Here is a 17,455-nt window from a genome sequence, read left to right as displayed (position 1 = left end):
ATACTCAAAAACAGAAAATCCAATTAACTGACCAGATCAGTTTACCACCAAGATATAATGTATCCAGTGGATGATCCTTCCATCCATTATGCCACAAATTTATACTTCAAGCCATTCGCCTTTAAACATGAAGGGAATGTATAAAATATAAAATCTTAAGACAATGAATATTTGATTAGAATGAGATAAAACTGATAACACCAACATTGGTCAGCCATTTCAATCCATTTACACACATTAGACATAAGAATTCACACAATTGTAATGCCATTACATATCTAAAAAGCAAACTAAATAAAACATTCACAAGCTGCAGGTCCTCCAACAGATGATGTGAATCATTTCTATACTTATCATAAAAGTACATTTAGTTCTAACTACTTGGTTGTTTGGCAAAAACACACATTTCATTTCAGTAACACCCAAGTTATTGTCTTCTTCTCTTTCTTATCACAAAACATGACATCACCCGTGCAGTATTTTCCCACCAAGACGCGCTTCCACGTTTCAAAACGGCGCCACCAGATGAAAGCCCCGGTTCTCCGATTGGATGGGCCGGGACACCGGATATCATGCCTGGTGGCGCTGAGCGACAATGTGGTGGCGACACTGACGGCACAAGTGAAGCCCGAGACTGATGACAAGTTCAGGCGCTCCAAACAGAACCATGTTGTTCGCTTTCGGGATGGGAACCCAACGCTGCCTCTCCTGTGGCCCCGGGGCCCCTCACACAACCTGACACCCAACTGGTTCTTAAGATGCAACGTTAAATAAAGCTGCTCGAAGGTGAAACTTTGTGGTTAACGTGTGAGGAAGGTACGTGGAAACAATATCATTTAAAATAAAAAGAACTGCTGGAGTGAGTGACACAGCAACTGGTGGGGGAGGGAGAGCACAGTAGTTATTATATGAAATTTACCTCAACTAAATATATCGACAATAGACACTAGTTGGTATAAGCATCGGATCAATACCAGGGCTGAAAAATATGGCTGAAAAACTTATGACAATATAAGCATTTTATGTACAATTATCTATAATTATTGATTAGTTTTTTGCTTTAAATATCTAAAATAGTGCCAAACTGGTGGCATGAACTTTCCTATTTTACCCACAGTTTTTACTCCACCCCACTGTTTTTTTTTAAGCATCTATGAGGCATGAGAGCAAAACCTGAAACTGCTGCCGTGCCAGTTACTCAGCAGGTTGTTGCTAGGTAACCAGGGAGTTAGCAAGTTGTTGCTAGGTAACTAAAGAGTGAGCGAGTCATCCAAAGTAGCAAATTGAGTGGCAGATTCTGCACATTGTGGTTTTCAGAGTCCAAAGTGTTTCCACAGATTAACTGGCTCGACCAGTTTATCTGGTTGAGCCAGTTCACCAAACTTGCTGAGCCGGCCGAGAGAAACTCTTTCCTCTGCCTTCATCTGCCAGAATGCAGTGGAGTTCTGAATTAGTATTCAACAAATATTCTATGAATTTCATACTGAATATTCTGTCAGACGTGTTATTATCACAATATACTTTGTTGCTGATTTATTGTCCAGCCCTAATCGATACTAACATGATAAGATCGATACTTTCATTTAAGATCTCATCTTGAAATGTATTTATTTTTATTATAGTTTCTCAACTAAACCATAAAAATAGTTTTGCTTTGATTTGTTGTCAAATTATTTTTTAATCATTTATAATTTTTTTAAATTATGTCCTATATTTTAATCAAACATTTCAAAAGTTTGTAAGTTAGATGATATATCATACTTAAATAATAAGTATTAATATCAGTACCTGCTAGCTTTTATCAGATTTCTTAAAAAGTATAGCAAAAAATAAATAAATAAATAAAAGTATCAGTCTGGAGACAGTTATGAAGCCACAAAGATGCACAGAGCAGAAAGGAACCTTGTCAGGTGCAGCCAATCTACCAAATTTACTCCAAAAGTGAGACGATGCCTCATTCAGAAGGCCACAAAAGAACCCAGAACAACATCTGACGCACTACAGGACTAACATGCATCAGTTCAGGTCAGAGTTCATGATTCAACGACATGGAGATTGGGCAAAAATGGCATCAGTGAAAGTTTCAAGGTTAAAACCAGCGTCGTGCAAGAAGGAAAAATAAAGGTTTGTTACACTTATAGAAATGGTCTGTCACACTACCACTCGCAGAACATAACCATATTCTGCAAATGGCGCAGATAAAAGAAAACTATTTGAAATGTATGCATTCTGGGAAGTCTAACATGAAAATATCTAGTATGAAGTTCTGGAGCTGCTTTGCTATTTCTGAACCTGGAAGACTTTAAGTCCATGAATTAAGGTGTCTCTGAGAAAACTCTAAAGGAAAATGTCCAACTGTCAGTTTTAGAGGAGTTTAAACAAAAAAAAAAGTGGCATGGCCTAGTCCAAGTCCATTCAAGGCAATTCAAACTAAAAACTTCCCAATATGACTGCGTCAAAACAAAAACCTCACTAGCAGATTTAGCAAACGTTGTTATAAAAATTGGGGGACAAAAACATTTTCACAGATTGCTTGAATAACTTTATTTCCCTGCATTATTTTTTTGCATTTACTCAGTTCACCCGCTCTGTTATGCACAAGAAAAAAAAGAAGGGTGCAGATGCACATTTATCCTGTTTTTACTGCTGCAGCTTCCTGGCTGAACACAGATTACCCATCTTTAAAAGGCCTGACATGCTGATTTTGATTTTGACTGATGCCAATGTTTTTTTGTTTGAAATGTTGTTAAACGTAGCAAGAAAGTTGCTGAGTTGGCAACAGTGAGCTGATTATTAACAGACATGACCTGGTGGGCCGGTCTGTCAGTCAGATCTCTGTCGCACAAGAGGACAGTGGCTGATTTTTAGACCTTTGCTGAGGTAAATAAGATCAGTGGATAAGATCGACTTCACATGTAAGCATCGGCCAACCACTGATCTCCCAAAATTAAGAAAATTGGCCGGCTGGTAAATCGACGCTTCCCAATTTTTCCAATCAGAGATGAGCCAATTCAGACCTCTGACCTCTCTAACTAATAAAAAATAATTTTATTTCTGCTGGAAGGCACCTAAAAAAGTGTGCACAATTTAAATATAACTGATTTGTAGCAACATAATTAGGAAAAAATATATAAAATTCCTTCTGAATTTTGCCAAATGTTGGAAAATAATTTATTTTCTCTTGCACTGGTCTTTTGATTTTCTCAGAATAAACATTTTGACAGTGACTTTCTTTATTTATTTTCAACTCATAAAGCAAATGAAAGCAAACAGCCACATTGCAAAATTGCAAAAGTATTTTTTATTTAGTGTCTAGTGAAAATATCTTAGTATGCTTGAAATAAGACAAAATTAGTTTCTTTTCAGTAAGATATGGGAGTTTGTTTTAAGCAAATCATTTCTTAATATTGATAAAAAAGTTCTAGTTCCATTGGCAGATTATTTAACTCAGGATATGAGGAGAATGTTTTGTTATAAATGAAATTATCTGTCAATGGAACTGGTAGTTTTTCATCAATATTAAGTAAATATTGACTTAAAACAAGCCCCTGCATCAGGAGTGTCCAAACTTTTTGCATGAAGTTTTCAGGGGCCAATTAATAACCCATAATGTGGTAAATTCCTTCTATTTCACCTGCACATCAGTAAATAAAGCATGTAATATTTATAGTCATTTTGGGCTCAACATGAAGGTCATGAAATGTTTGTAGTTTATTCCCAGTAACAAAAATAAGAATTTTCTTCTACAAACGTTCCTCTCTTTTATTGCCAAATAAGTTTGTTTTTGAGTAAAAAAAAACAAAAAACCTTGCTACGTGTTTTTATTAAATAAAAAAAGAGTAACTAAAGAACAATTATGTATGTTTTCCTTAACATTTTCAGTTTAAGAAGACATAATTGAAAAAATTACAAAAGGTGTTGGAAGGCCATGTTTGTGCCAGTCTTGATTTGTCACACAAAATTCACCCCAGGGCCAAAAATGGCCCCCGGGCCGCATTTTGGACACCCCTACACTATATCTTGCTTAAATGTTACTTATAAGTCATTTTTGGATGTATTTAAAGTAAACTAAGATATTTTGACTACTATCTAGAACCAAAATGCTTGGTGAAACTTTGTGTTAGTGAACTATAGAGCCGGCTCTCCGGAGCGCAGACCAACAGGCGGACTACAGATTAACCGTTCACACTTCTGTTCGGTTACAGTAAAAATCTATCTATAGCTCTTTATCAATTCGTCATTCCTGCTCTGTGGCACTACACGGCCAGTGTCAAACAAGGAACACTTTCAGAATTATGTAAAACATTATCTACATTTCCAACACATGACCTCGTGCTATTGAATGGCTGATCACACACACAGAAGAATCCCGTGTGCATTCAAATCCACACGGTTAACAGGGAACCGAGCCGCCCGACAGGTTCCCGTTCTCATCCGCTTGAATGTAAACGGCTTCTGTAGAAATGTGTGACGGGATGAAGGAAGCAGCAAATTTCCAGCTAAAAGCGGCCTGAGTTTTATCTCCTGCATCGCCGTTGTCCGACATACCTCGCCGCTGAAACACCAAACCCATTATATCACATGGCATCTAACGCCCACGTAAGCGCGCGTTGTGAGGTGGGGGCGAGATTAAAAACACACGCATACAGCACACAAGCAAAAACACATTCACAGGAAGTTTTTAAAAGAGAAGGCACTTACCTGTGGATAGTCAAAGTCTGAGAGTGGTGCTATGCTTTTGATGTATTCGATCCTAAACTGGTTCTCTGGGTTGGCTATTGGGACTGGGGGTATTAAAGTGCTCATCGCAGACACTATAGTCTATAAACCAGAAATGGGAGACAAAAAAACAGAAAAGGCACTAAGCAGGATGAATACAGGAGGAGGAGGGGATATGGGGGGGTGCTAAAAAGCCGGTATAATAATCAGTAAAATGGGATGCAACAACAAACTCTCAGAGGAAAACTCACCACTATGGCATCCTTCACGTTTTTCCGAATGTCCTGTATTTTCTGTTTCTTTTCTCTGCATGGAGACAAGACACACTGATGAGGAAGTGAAGACCAAAACAACAAAATAAATAAATAAAGCACACACAGACGGATCTAACACATTTTTTATAAAGGCTTTAGACTGAAATTCAGTTTGTCACTTTGATTTAAATGTAAATGCTAAATGTAGCAAAGACATTTATCCAGATGGTTTTAGACAGGAAGGAAGGAAGGAAGGAAGAAAAGAAAGAAGTAAGGAAGGAAGGACAAAAGGAACGAAGAAAGAAAGGAAAGACAAAAGGAAGGAAGGACAAAACCAGCGAAGGAAAGAGGGACAAAAGGAAGGAGCAAAGGAAGGAAGGAAAAAAGGATAGAAGGAAGGAAGAATAAATAGAAGGAAGGAAGTTAGACAATTAACAAAAGAAAGATGAAAAAAAGTAAGGATAGTGAAGAAATGAAGCACAGAAGGACACCAGAAAGGATTAAATCAAGGAAAGACACAGGGAACAAAGGAAGTGAGGACACAAGGAAGGAAAAATACAAGAGAAAAGATAAAAATGACAGTTTGGAAGCAAAGGAAGGACACACATCAGGATGGAAGGTTTATGGACCGAACATGTCCTCTAAAACCAGGAAATGGTTTTAGAAGATGGTTTTCAGTCTTTTTATTCTGCGCTTCTTTTGCTCAATGTGTTCAGATTTTGGACATCGACCCACAGTTGGTCCACAGACCTTCTGGTTATCTTCGAAATCATGGTAAAAATGGTCAACAATGTGCCTCCTTTAGCCCAAAGCTACACAGGTCAGGCATGTACTGCTCCCAAAAATGATACTGGACTCCATAAGCAGCTTAAAAACACAAAAAACTGTTACAAATTTGTTGCTATCGTACGTTCTAATAAAAGAAAGACAAATAAATCATACAATCCATGACCAGAAATGTCTATCTGTCTGTTTTTGGTTAAAATTACTTTGGCAAGCCACGCACAAACACAAAACATTTATTAAAGTTTAACTTAAAATGAACTTCTTTGTACGTCTCGGATTAAATTTACATGTATATTATATGATTAGAGCTTAAACCAGAAGTAACTTCACTTTCAAGACCTGCTGAATTTATGATTATGTATAAAACTACCAGAACGACCAGCTTCAATAATTATTGATGCGTCAACGTTTCACTTTTCCACCATTTTATTAGAAGCAAAAAATATTTAAAAAATGATTCTTCCCAGATTTTAAAGTCTAAAATACAAATACTCTTTGGTGGGTTGCCAGGATCTTACTGGAAATAATGAGCCATTGATTCATGGTGAAAACTCCATTTGGATCCATGGTGAATATTTTGCTAAATTTATATCTATTAAGAAGTGATTTTTATTTTTAGGATGGATCTCGTTTCACAAGTTCTTTGTACCTTTGCCTCTCAATGTATCCTTTGACATGTCGCTCTTAAAATACTCCTCTAATAAAGAATAGGAAACCAAAGCTGATTTATCTATGATTTCTTGAATGTAGCAGAGCTAAAACGATTAATCGGATTAATCGAGATTAATCAAATTAATTGTCAACTAACTCAGTAATAGATTAATCCTTCTACAGGCTATAAAAAAGGAAATTTTCCTGAATAAACAACACAGTTGGAGTAATAACTAAGAAAATATTTTGCATTTTAGATAAGAACAAAAAAAAAACACCTTTGTCTGTAAATATGTTTTAACCAAAAGTCTTCGACTAGCAATTTTAGCTTCGATTGGTTTAAATAAATTCTGATTGGAAAAATTAATTTAAAATTATTTGTTTATTTTTATATTTTAATGTTTTCCTAACATTGTATGAAGACTGCTTAAGTGATCAAATGAAAAATCTGCAGAATGGGTCCGTTTTCTTATCCGATTAATCGTCAGAATAATCGATTCCTAAAACAATCATTAGCTACAGCAGTAGTATGTAAACATATGGCATATTAATGTTTTATCCATCCAGTTGCTGAAAATAGCATGCGTTATTTACAGAAACAAACTTACAGGAGTGATTGTGTCGTACAAATACGTAAAATAAGAAAACAGCTACATTTGTAAGCAGACTTGCAGGTAATTAGCTGTACACTTTTAGCCGCCACTTTAAAACATTTTGTTTTAAATATGTTTAAAATGCTAGCGTTCTTCTTCATGCACACAAATCAGATTAGCCTGCTTCTATTTTGAAAATCTGGCATTTATTTTTAGGCTAACCACTGCCGCTAAGCTACGTTAGCACCACTGTGTGTGCACCAGTGTCACCTAAGGCTAGAAAAAGAAACTGACACAGCAGAGGTTTTAACAATACACTGTCTTCTAAGTAAGGGGAAATGCATAAATAGCACTTCAGTTTGAACTGTTTGTTGTCATTTAAATATTTCACACTTTGCTTGGCAATAAAATATTCAGTTTGTTGGAGGAACTCTTACTTACCACAATCTCATTTTGTAAGATTGCCTTGTCTTTCTAAATGTCAGTACGCCATGTTACATTTTATTAAGCTGCAATAACTATTGGTACTGACAGCCATTAAGAATCATACTCAGTTTATTATATAACATATAGTTGGGGCAACTGAGTTGATCAAGCCCTGAACAACAATCAGTAATCAATTGTTCACCTCTTCCTTCAACATACGAGCTAAACAAGGGACAGTTTAATTTAGAATACAGATGTTTTGGAAGATTTTGAGTAAATTGAAAACAGGAACAACTTTTCTTGTTGCAGTATCACTTAATTTAACTTTTTGCAGTTAAATCTCAATAGTAAGGCTGTCTCTCCTCAGTATAAAGCCATCAAATGAATGCTTCCTAGCATTTAGACAGCTTTGCTTATTATTAGAAGTTACGATTCAATTATGATCTAAAAAGAATAGTATTTATGATTTGAATGTCAATAACTAATACTGGCTTGCTTTGGTAAATACATGTAATTAATTCATCTATGTTTATCTGACAGATAAACATTGTAAGACATTAGTTCAAATTAGTTCAGACAATAAGAGAAAACAGGGTTCAGTCTTTGATATTTAAAATGTTTAAGCAGCAGAATAGACCAAAAACCATTTGGGGTTAAATTTATGCCAAAAAAACTTGTCTAGGATGCGTAATAATTTGATCATTATCAAAAACAATGCTGAAATAATTTACCCCATCATTCTAATTTTTAAATCTTTGCTAAACCTCGCAGCCTGTCTTTAATGTCAATACACATGCAGAGGATTTTCCTGCAGTTAAAAGACTCTGACATGTTGCAGGCCTGTTTAAAACAGACCACAGTTAAGATCAATGCCATGCAAGGCCTTGCAGCAAAACAAATCATCAATAGGCCTATGTCGATCACAACCTTTCTTTGCCCCATGCATGAAACAGGAAACGGTTTTTGTTGGGGATTTTTTTTCACTGACAGGCTTACATTTATAAGTGTAGCTGTTTTTAAAAAACCAGAGCAGAAATAGTGGTGGAAGAGGCAGATATTAGCAGGTTTGCATGGTGGTTGCAGGGCCCCAACAGGCGCTGCAGTGGCAGCAGGCTGTGTGCTGGCCTCGGCGGCGTTATTCATTAGCAGAGTAGCCATAAAGGACAGCATTACATGTTATTTTCTGTGCAGTTTTTAAATGCGCAGCACTCACTCAGCGTTGAAGCCGTTGACGTGTAGAATCCTCATCTGCTTCACAATGGTGCTTTTTCCGGACTCTCCCGCACCTTCGACAGAAAAAAATATAAATATATATATATATAAAAACACAGATTTAGCACCAGGCGACTACATCCTGCCCACACATTAGGGGGTAAATACGCTCAAAGGTGGGGGTAAATTGCTATTATTAATGATTACAAGGCTGTGGAGCTTCCATCAACATCCACCCCCATGACATATTATTGCCGCTGTCAAAAATACGGCTACGTGTTCGGCAAACGAGACGGATTAGTCCACATTTTAAACACCAAACCACCGCTTACCCAGCAGTAAGAGCCTGTGTGTCGCTTTATACGCCTGCCTCTCCTTCTGTAGCTGCTTTTCTATCTTTTTATTAGCTTCTCGTTGTGCCTTTTCGTCGATGCGTTGGTCTTCAGTCTTGCTGTTGCCCAAACAACCCATCTTCCGTCACCCTCAACCCTTCCGAGCGGAGCCGTTAAAAATAATATCGTTGTAAAGAGAAGGAACAAAAATGGCAGCCGAGGAGGATGGGGTTTAAAAAATAATAGCAGCCGCACCGACGAGGAGTGTGCTGTGAAAATAGCGATGATAATGGTAATAATAAATCTCTGCGAGGCTTCTCTCCGTCCGTCCGTCCGTCGGAGGGAGGAATATGTTCCCCCGTTACGATCCCGCTTCAGCCGCAGCAGACCGTCATCCGCGCCGACGAACAACAACCGCTCGATTCACCGAGGAAATGTTTAAAATATATACATAAATAAGAACAGAAAGAAAAAAAAGAGAGAGAGAGGGAGAGAGAGACAGAGAGAGTGAGAGGGGGGGATTTCAATTTCTGGGAATCCGGTCAACTGTTCCTATCACGTCTCCAGCCCCTCTCCTCTCTCGGTGGCTTTTTTTTCTGTCTGAATTTCCACCAGTGTTTCTGTCTCTTTAACTCAGCACTGCCTCTCTCTGTGGCACCAGGAAGTAGCCGCGGACAAACCTCCGTTAAACTGTAACGTTCACGACCGGGCGGCCCGGCGACGGCGTTTTATAACTGGGTGAAGTTGGAACAGGCGAGCCGTTACAGATTTAGCCCCGATGCGGCGAGAGTGATGATAAAAGTGAGGAAATAAACGGCAGAGTGGGTGGAAGGCCGGACGCCTGTTTACAAGAGGGGCTGGGTCTCTGTCTGCTGGTGAGATGGCCCTGACCCGCACTGGGAACCAGTTGACATGGTTCCTGTAAGAACTGGGGTTAACTGGGCTATGATTGTTCACTTTGCTATACGTTATTGGACATTTAAAACATTTTAAATCACGTTATGGGACATTTAAAACATTTTGAATCACATTATTAGACATTTAAAACATTTTAAATCACGTTATTAGACATTTTAAATCACGTTATTAGACATTTAAAACATTTTAAATCACATTGTTAGACATTTCAAACATTTTAAATCAAATTATTAGACATTTTAAATCACGTTATTAGACATTTAAAACATTTTAAATCACATTATTAGATATTTAATTTTTTTTGGGATAGATACAGACAGACAGACAGACTTTTGGATCACAGGTTGTTTGCTTCAATGGATGGACTAATGGATGGATGGATGGATCATCTGATGGATGAATGGATGGATTGATGGATGGACTAATGAATGAATGAATGAAAGAATGAATGGACTAATGGATGGACGGACGGATGAAAGAATGGATGGATGGACGGACGGACGGACAAATAGATGGACTAATGGATGGATGGAGGAATGGACAAACGAATGAATGAATGGACTGTTGGATGGATGAATCATGGGATGTCGTTATTTTTGTCCAACAGTCATAATTATCTACAGGTTCTTGATGTTGCTGGTACTTTAACAAACTGTGGGCTTTGATTAGGCAGAACTAAGATTGATCTTTCAGGCAACAAACACTGAAGACGGGTTTGGTTTACAACAAAGAACAAATACACAGAAAAGCAAATTTATAAAAATTATGTAAAAAATGAGGACAAACACTGAATACTTATTCTTTATTAAGACTTCGTTATGGAACGCTACATTAGATACCAGATGTCCTCTGTTCTGGTGTCCAGTTTTAGTCTCTGTGGTTCCTTCACATTCCTTCCCATGAAAGTTAAGATGGTACAGTCTTCCTGGTTGTTCAGGCTCTTTCCCACGATGTCATCTTGCTGGTTTTTGGAGACTTCTTTTAGCATCTTACGGTCTGCTTTCATGGTGAACTTTCATTGACGTTCAGACCTGGGAATGTTGGCAATTGTTTTCAACGTCCTCCTCTTTTGGACAACAGTGAAATGGCTGATTTCAAGTTAACACCGACCTCCTTAAGTCCCTTATCCGATGCAAGTCGGAGAGTAAAACTTTCTTCAAAAATGCTGAGAAGTGATACTCTCATCATCTGCTCGTCATTGTAGGATGGAGAAGACCAGGGGGGTGACCTCAACAGAAATATCCTTTTCATCTCATTTCACAAAGCATTTTAAAAGATCTTATGTCAAAAATATTCTTATCTCAAAGGGAAAACTATTTTTGTCATAACTTGAATTATATGAGAAACATTCAACTAGTCGATGGTGATGCTATGGGCAGGTTGGTAGCACTCAGTCTTGCAATTAATCTGAAAACACTGACTGAAGACTGTTGTCGAATAACAATCTCATCATGACTGATCTCGGGGTTTCCCTCTGAGTATTATAAGCCTGGCGGGCCCCCAGGCTTTACTTGTGTCCCCACCAGGTTTAGTGTTGTTAATTTATTGGTTTTTCTTTATATTTTTGCCCTTTTTAAGACTTTTCAGTTGGAAGGCATTAATCTTCCAGTCTTCCAAAAATGCATAGCTATCAAATAATATTTTAAAATTTCCTGTCAACTTTAAACATTTTCTGACTCAAAATCACGGCGTTCGGCTGGATGCCTGCGAAAACACCCTGAGCATCGGGCTTAGCAAGTTTTATGGGGGAAACCAGACATTATTCCACAGGAACATTTCTTGCATGACACCATAAGTTGTTAGCAAGCAATGCTAATCCACTTCATTTGCTTTTGCCACTCCTTTTTAAATCTCTGTCTGGTCGTATGGTTATAAAGCTGGGCAGAGAGACGTTGGAGTCTGTCTGTCTGGCTATTTATCTCCTTCCTTTACATAGTAAGTTTTTATAACAAAGCATTATCTTTTTTTCTTATCTATTTATTGTTTTTTTATCGCAAAAGGCCAAAATAAATACATTTCAAAGAGATTTCAATTCAGATTTATGCTGAACTTGGTTAAAAATTTATCCTACACCTGCTTTAGAGTATGTTAAATCTCCCGGAACTCAACAAAAGTTTGCAGCAAAAGTATTCTATTTCGTTAGAAATACTGAAATGTTGAAGTATTTCCAGTAAAATTCAGGGCTGGAAATTTTAACATGTTAATTTAAAATGACTGGGAGTTTTTTTGTTGTTGTTCTTAAGCACTTGAGTTGTTTTTAGAGCTCAGACTCCAAGGAATGTGCATAATAGATTCCCTTTGAATTTGTAAATTTAACAATTTACAAATTTCATAACAATTTTGTTTTTTATTAAGCAGTTAGAACGAAAGGAAAAGACCAATTTATGTGGTTTAAATGTAGTGAATTTTGCCAGTAGTTTGAACCAAAGCTGCACCTGTTTCAACTATACCTTCAATAAATTAATTAAAATTTGAAACATTCTTTCCCCTTGAGAATAATGAAGTATTATCCCAATTAAAAAATGTAATCATATTCAGAAAACCTGGAATTGAAATTTTGGCACAGCAGTGGTTCCATAAATGTTGGACATTGGTTTTTGTAGGTCTTGATTTAATTTTTTTTATTTTTGACTAAATACCTTGTCGGTGACAGTATTTGTGGGAATGTTGGCTGGTTGGTTGTTTGTTTTTTGCTCCTTTCTCTTAGAATTGTCTTTTTTATATTTATAATGTGAAAAGCTTAATAAGTATATAAAACACTAAAGGTTGAATCATAAAACACACACACACACACACACACACACACAAAGAGCGACACATCGTGGACGGCTGGAAATGTTAGATGTGTTACGTCGCAGCAAAGCAGCAATCAACCCCACCGTGAAATCCAAAGTCCACCGAGCGCGGCAGCATGCTAACAAAGCCTGAGGCAGCGAGACACAAAACAGCCTCATAAATTTACTCCAAACCCAGAGACAGTTAACACACCTGCCTGCCTGTCGCAGCGTAGGCCCCACCTTAGCAAATTCGAAGAGATCATCCGAATAAATACTTGCTCAGGCCAACACTTTTATTTGCTTTCTTCAGAAATATTTACCTGCACCAAAAAATAGATCAGCCATAAAATAGGGATTTTTGTTTTTGTCAGGGAGCCGATTCATAAAATACACAACTCACTTACAGAAATTATTATACATTTCCCTCTGGAAAATGTCTGAAGCTTGATAATAGTTTCATGCTTTAATTGCAGAAGAATAATCTCGAAGAAAAATGTAGAAAAATGCAGCCAGTATAAGGATAAGAAATGTTTTTTTAATCCAATGTTTTATGAGTTTTTGTTTTTTTTCACAGAATCACTGCTGCAACATTTACAGAAACCTTTCTGTAAATTAAAAACTGAGGAAACATTTTTGTTTGAGTCAATGTTTAATTGAACTAAGTTTAAAATCAGACAAAGATCATCTGAAAAACAATTTAAAAAACGGAAAGGAAAAAAGGAAGATGATATAGGATTCAACAAAGACAGGAAGAATATAAAGGATACAACAAAAAAGGAAAGAAGGAATTAAGAATACAAAGAAATAGAAAGAGGGAAGGAAAGAAGGACACAAGGACAGAAGGGATGAAGAAAAGAAGAATAAAAGGATACATATGAAAAAGGAAGGGAGAGATAAATAGACAGAGGAAATAAAGGAAAAGTAGTAAGAGGAAAAGTTAAAAGGAAGGAAAGAAAAAAAAAACAAGAAAAGAGTACAGAGATGGAAGGAAGGAAAGCAACATAATAGTAACAAAATATATCCAACTTAATAGAAAATATATTTAAAAAAACTATAAACTGCATATTTATAAAGTAGAATAATTCAAGGAAAGAAGGAAAGGAACTAAGGAAAAATGGAACAATCTAATCAGGAAGGAAGGAAGGACGAACATAACGGACGGCAGGAAGGATGGTATGACACAAGGAAGGAAAAAAAGACAGAATTAAGGACTTAAAGGAAGGAAGGGCAGAAGTCAGAAAGGAAAGATACCAAAAAAGGAAGGACACAACATTTAGAGAACAGAACAGTTTGGAAATACAAACGTCTTTCCATCCTTCCTAATACATTTCCAACAATATTAAAATCAGTTTCCATCCTTCACTAATTTTATAGGAAAACCTCAAACACAAGAACTGTTCACCTCCAAATGTTTGGCACAAGAGACTTAGCTAAAAAATAAAACAGTTTGTTATTGTAAAGTTACATTTATTTGTTTTTTTTTTCTTCTTGGAGCTTAGATAGCATGTCTTACTTGTAACTTTTGATAGCACTTCCTGAAAGGACAAGTAAATAATCTCTGTTTTCAGCAATATTTGTATTTATTTAGTCATGATTAGTTGAAATAATTGTCAAATAATTTGGTAATTGATTAATCATTAACTGGATAAGGACTCAAAAAAGGCTTTTGCTGTAAGAACAACATAATCAAAGCAGTAATTAAACCAAAACTTAATCAAATTTATGTCAAATTTGCCTTTAAGACTAAAAAACACCTTTTTCTATATATATGTTTTATCCAAAACTTCTTAAGTGGGATAATTTTAGTTTCACTCAGATCAAATCAACTAAAGGAACGCTGTGTTATTGAATTTTAGGAAATAAAATGTTAATTTTTGTATTTAAAAAATAAAAACAATTTATTTATTTGCATTTCCAATGTTGTATAGATGAAAAATCTGTAGAATGTGCCAAATATTTTCATCCGATTATAGTTACTAGAGTAATCGCTGGTGCAGCCCTACTTCTTTACGTTTCAGACGTAGAACGGAGCCGAGCTGCGCCGTTGCAGTTAAAGTCCCCGTTTAGTGAAGTCGACATTAAAGGTGTGTGAGTGTGTCACGTTCAGCTCGCTGTGGTTTCCTCTGACACCAGATGTGGTGTGGTTTGTTCATTTGCCATCACTTCTCTCTGCACTGAGACAACCTTTGACTTATTTGTCATTCTTGTCGTTTCTTTTCTTTCAAAAAAAAAATAAAGCATGATAAACTCAACCTGTGCTGCAGAAATTAATACCTAAACTGTTGCATTCAAGTCCTACTAACTGTACAGTACTGTACATATGCATTCAGATTTAGCAACATAAACAAGCAGATGTTGTGATGATCACAGTGATGCTTGTTTGTAGTGACGTTTTCCACAATGCAAATTAACCCCAAAACCCTTGTTCACCTGCAGAAGTTTGATCACAAAATCACTATCAATGATCTGCAACTTTGATGTAAAAAGAAAATAGATTCAGTTTCCCCGCTTTGAAAAAAAAAAAAGCAAGGTCAAAACCAGTAACTGATCCACACTTCCCTCTAGTGGTCAGAGGCAGTATTGCATCTGTGTTGTCACTATTTGAATCATTGTCCATTAAAAGAAGGATAGCTTAGATGTTTATTTATATTTTATATATTTTTACTTGGTGATTTATATCCAAACTCTAGCAAAAAACAAAACAAAACCTGTTTTCACATTTATGTCAAGTTTTTCTATTAAAATGCATCCATTTTAGAATTTATACACAAAGTTTGAGTTCAATCTTTCCTTATTATATTAATACCAGATGTTGCTTTAGTTTCTATTTTTTTATCTCTACCACTTTTTATCGACATGGTCAGATTTTCAAGCTCATTTTGAGACTTTCTTAGACAGAAACAAAATTCAGATTTATTTATTTTTGTTTTGGCTGATAATTCAGATCAGGGCAGAACAGAGACAAGTATGTAGCAGTATAAAAGTATGCCAAAAAAAAGTGTTAAAATAAACCAAAAGATAAAAATGTACATTAAAAAAATCTTATTTAAAAAAGGAATTATAAGCATACATTTTATGTTATCTTCTTGTATCATTTATGAATTTATTTAGAAATTAATTTCAATACAGACCAAAGAATATAAAAGCATAAAAAATGTGTTAAAAACTTTGCTGACATATATCTTAAGATAAATAATAATGCATATCTTTTCATAAATATTTTATTATCATATAGTTTTTGTTATGGTGCTGTAAAAACACTTTGTAAATTTAATTTTACACTTATTTTGTGGCCCAGTCTGAGACTGAAGCATGCATTGAATAAACGAGGCACCAGTCCAAACGATACAGAGCTAAATTTAGCATTGTTTAATTTTTTTTTTCCTGGAAGCACTCTCTGCAGGAACAGAGGCTCTTGAAAAAGAAAAACAAGAAGAAATAAAATCGTAAATTATATATTAAGCAAACTCGAAGAACAGGCCTGGTCCAATGTCCTTCGAACGTGGTGTGGTTCCCCTCCGACTGAGCTGATAGGACAATTCACATTGCACTCCCTGCTATCGGCATCATAAATATGACAATAACTCATGTTTCAGTACCATGAGTTATTGTGACAGTAACTGGGAACTCGCTGAGTAGCAAAGTTCAGCTGTGGTCAATGATAAAACTCACTCGGCTCCAAAGGCCTTTGCTGCGCCTTTCTGTGCATGAGGAAGATTTTTCCAAAAACGCGGCTTCCAACCCGGGACAGCGGCTCGAAAACAGCAAACAAACCAGACAAAAGCTGCGGGGCGGATATTCTCCAACTTGTCCGCTGTGAGTTTTCAGTAATTCCAGTCCAACAAGCAGCCAGCGTGACGACGCAACGATGGTGATGACACTGATTTATGAAAGATAAGAGTTGAGACGAAATCTAGGAACGCTGCATCAGATATTATCTGTCAAAAGCACAGAAACCAATCTAAAACAGCAGAAGTCACTTCTCTAGGAATACATATACAAGGATATAAATCAATATTATTGTTTTTATTAAATTTTGAGGTTTTAAAGATTTAATTTTTTGAAAATCTGTATTTTTTTTTCCATTGGTTTTTCATAGTTGAGTGATGTATCTGGGCCAAAGGCACCATTTTTTTTGACAATTTTGCTTTTTAACAATTTACAATTTTTTTTCGGACTTTGAGTTTAGATCAACTCTATGGAAGAATATAACGGTCTAGTTAAGGGCTTTTACTATTAATTTTGAGAATATAATCATAATATTAGGAGAATTAAATAGAATCTTTAGAACAACTCCAACAAATTATAATTTTTTTTTTCTCATCAATTTTTTTCTCATCAACTTTTTTCTCGTCATTTTAAGACGTTCTTCTGGTACAACTTAGCTAATATTATGACTATATCCTCAAAATCAAACAAAAGTTGTTGTAAAATGGTACTGACTCGCAGAAGGAATGATTGAAATACAACCAGTTTTTGACACCAGTCTAGTTGCCTTTTTAGAAAAGAATGAGAGGAAAAAACAATCTGGTATGAAAAAAAAATCTGAAATAAAATTTTTATCCAATAAATAAGATCCTCCATTTCAGTTCCAGGGTAAATGCTGCTATAAATCTTCAAAGTTGAAACATTTCCATATACTGCACAGAAAGAAAAATCAATTTTCTCAACGGATCACACCAAACGTTTCTGTTTTAGTTCATTTAGGATCACCAAAATTATTGAAGAATGACACGTTTTTCAGTTGCTTGTTATTTCCTTTGAATTCAAAAGTTTACAGATAGGAA

At 36.0% G+C, this 17,455-nt stretch overlaps 1 protein-coding gene across 2 annotated transcripts in view; it reads right to left on the bottom strand.

The window, feature by feature from the left end:
- Nucleotides 1-17,455, bottom strand: part of LOC129378015 (guanine nucleotide-binding protein G(olf) subunit alpha) — a 71,627-nt gene that overhangs the window by 41,198 nt on the left and 12,974 nt on the right. The window contains exons 1-4 of one of the 2 annotated variants that reach the window (XM_055058259.1): nucleotides 8,974-9,734; nucleotides 8,643-8,715; nucleotides 4,971-5,025; nucleotides 4,702-4,821 (exon numbers count right to left, since the gene is read on the bottom strand). In XM_055058259.1, the coding sequence (XP_054914234.1) occupies nucleotides 4,702-4,821; nucleotides 4,971-5,025; nucleotides 8,643-8,715; nucleotides 8,974-9,112 (387 nt within the window). In that variant the 5' untranslated portion in view covers nucleotides 9,113-9,734. Of the gene's footprint in view, nucleotides 1-4,701; nucleotides 4,822-4,970; nucleotides 5,026-8,642; nucleotides 8,716-8,973; nucleotides 9,735-17,455 lie in introns of those variants that run through there. The other variant, XM_055058258.1, reaches the window with a different exon arrangement.

Source organism: Poeciliopsis prolifica, unplaced genomic scaffold, assembly GCF_027474105.1.
Source record: "Poeciliopsis prolifica strain line A6 unplaced genomic scaffold, Auburn_PproV2 SCAFFOLD050, whole genome shotgun sequence".
Lineage (NCBI taxonomy): Eukaryota > Metazoa > Chordata > Actinopteri > Cyprinodontiformes > Poeciliidae > Poeciliopsis > Poeciliopsis prolifica.
Note: the sequence above shows the minus strand (reverse complement) of the source record. Positions and strands in the feature narration are given on the sequence as shown.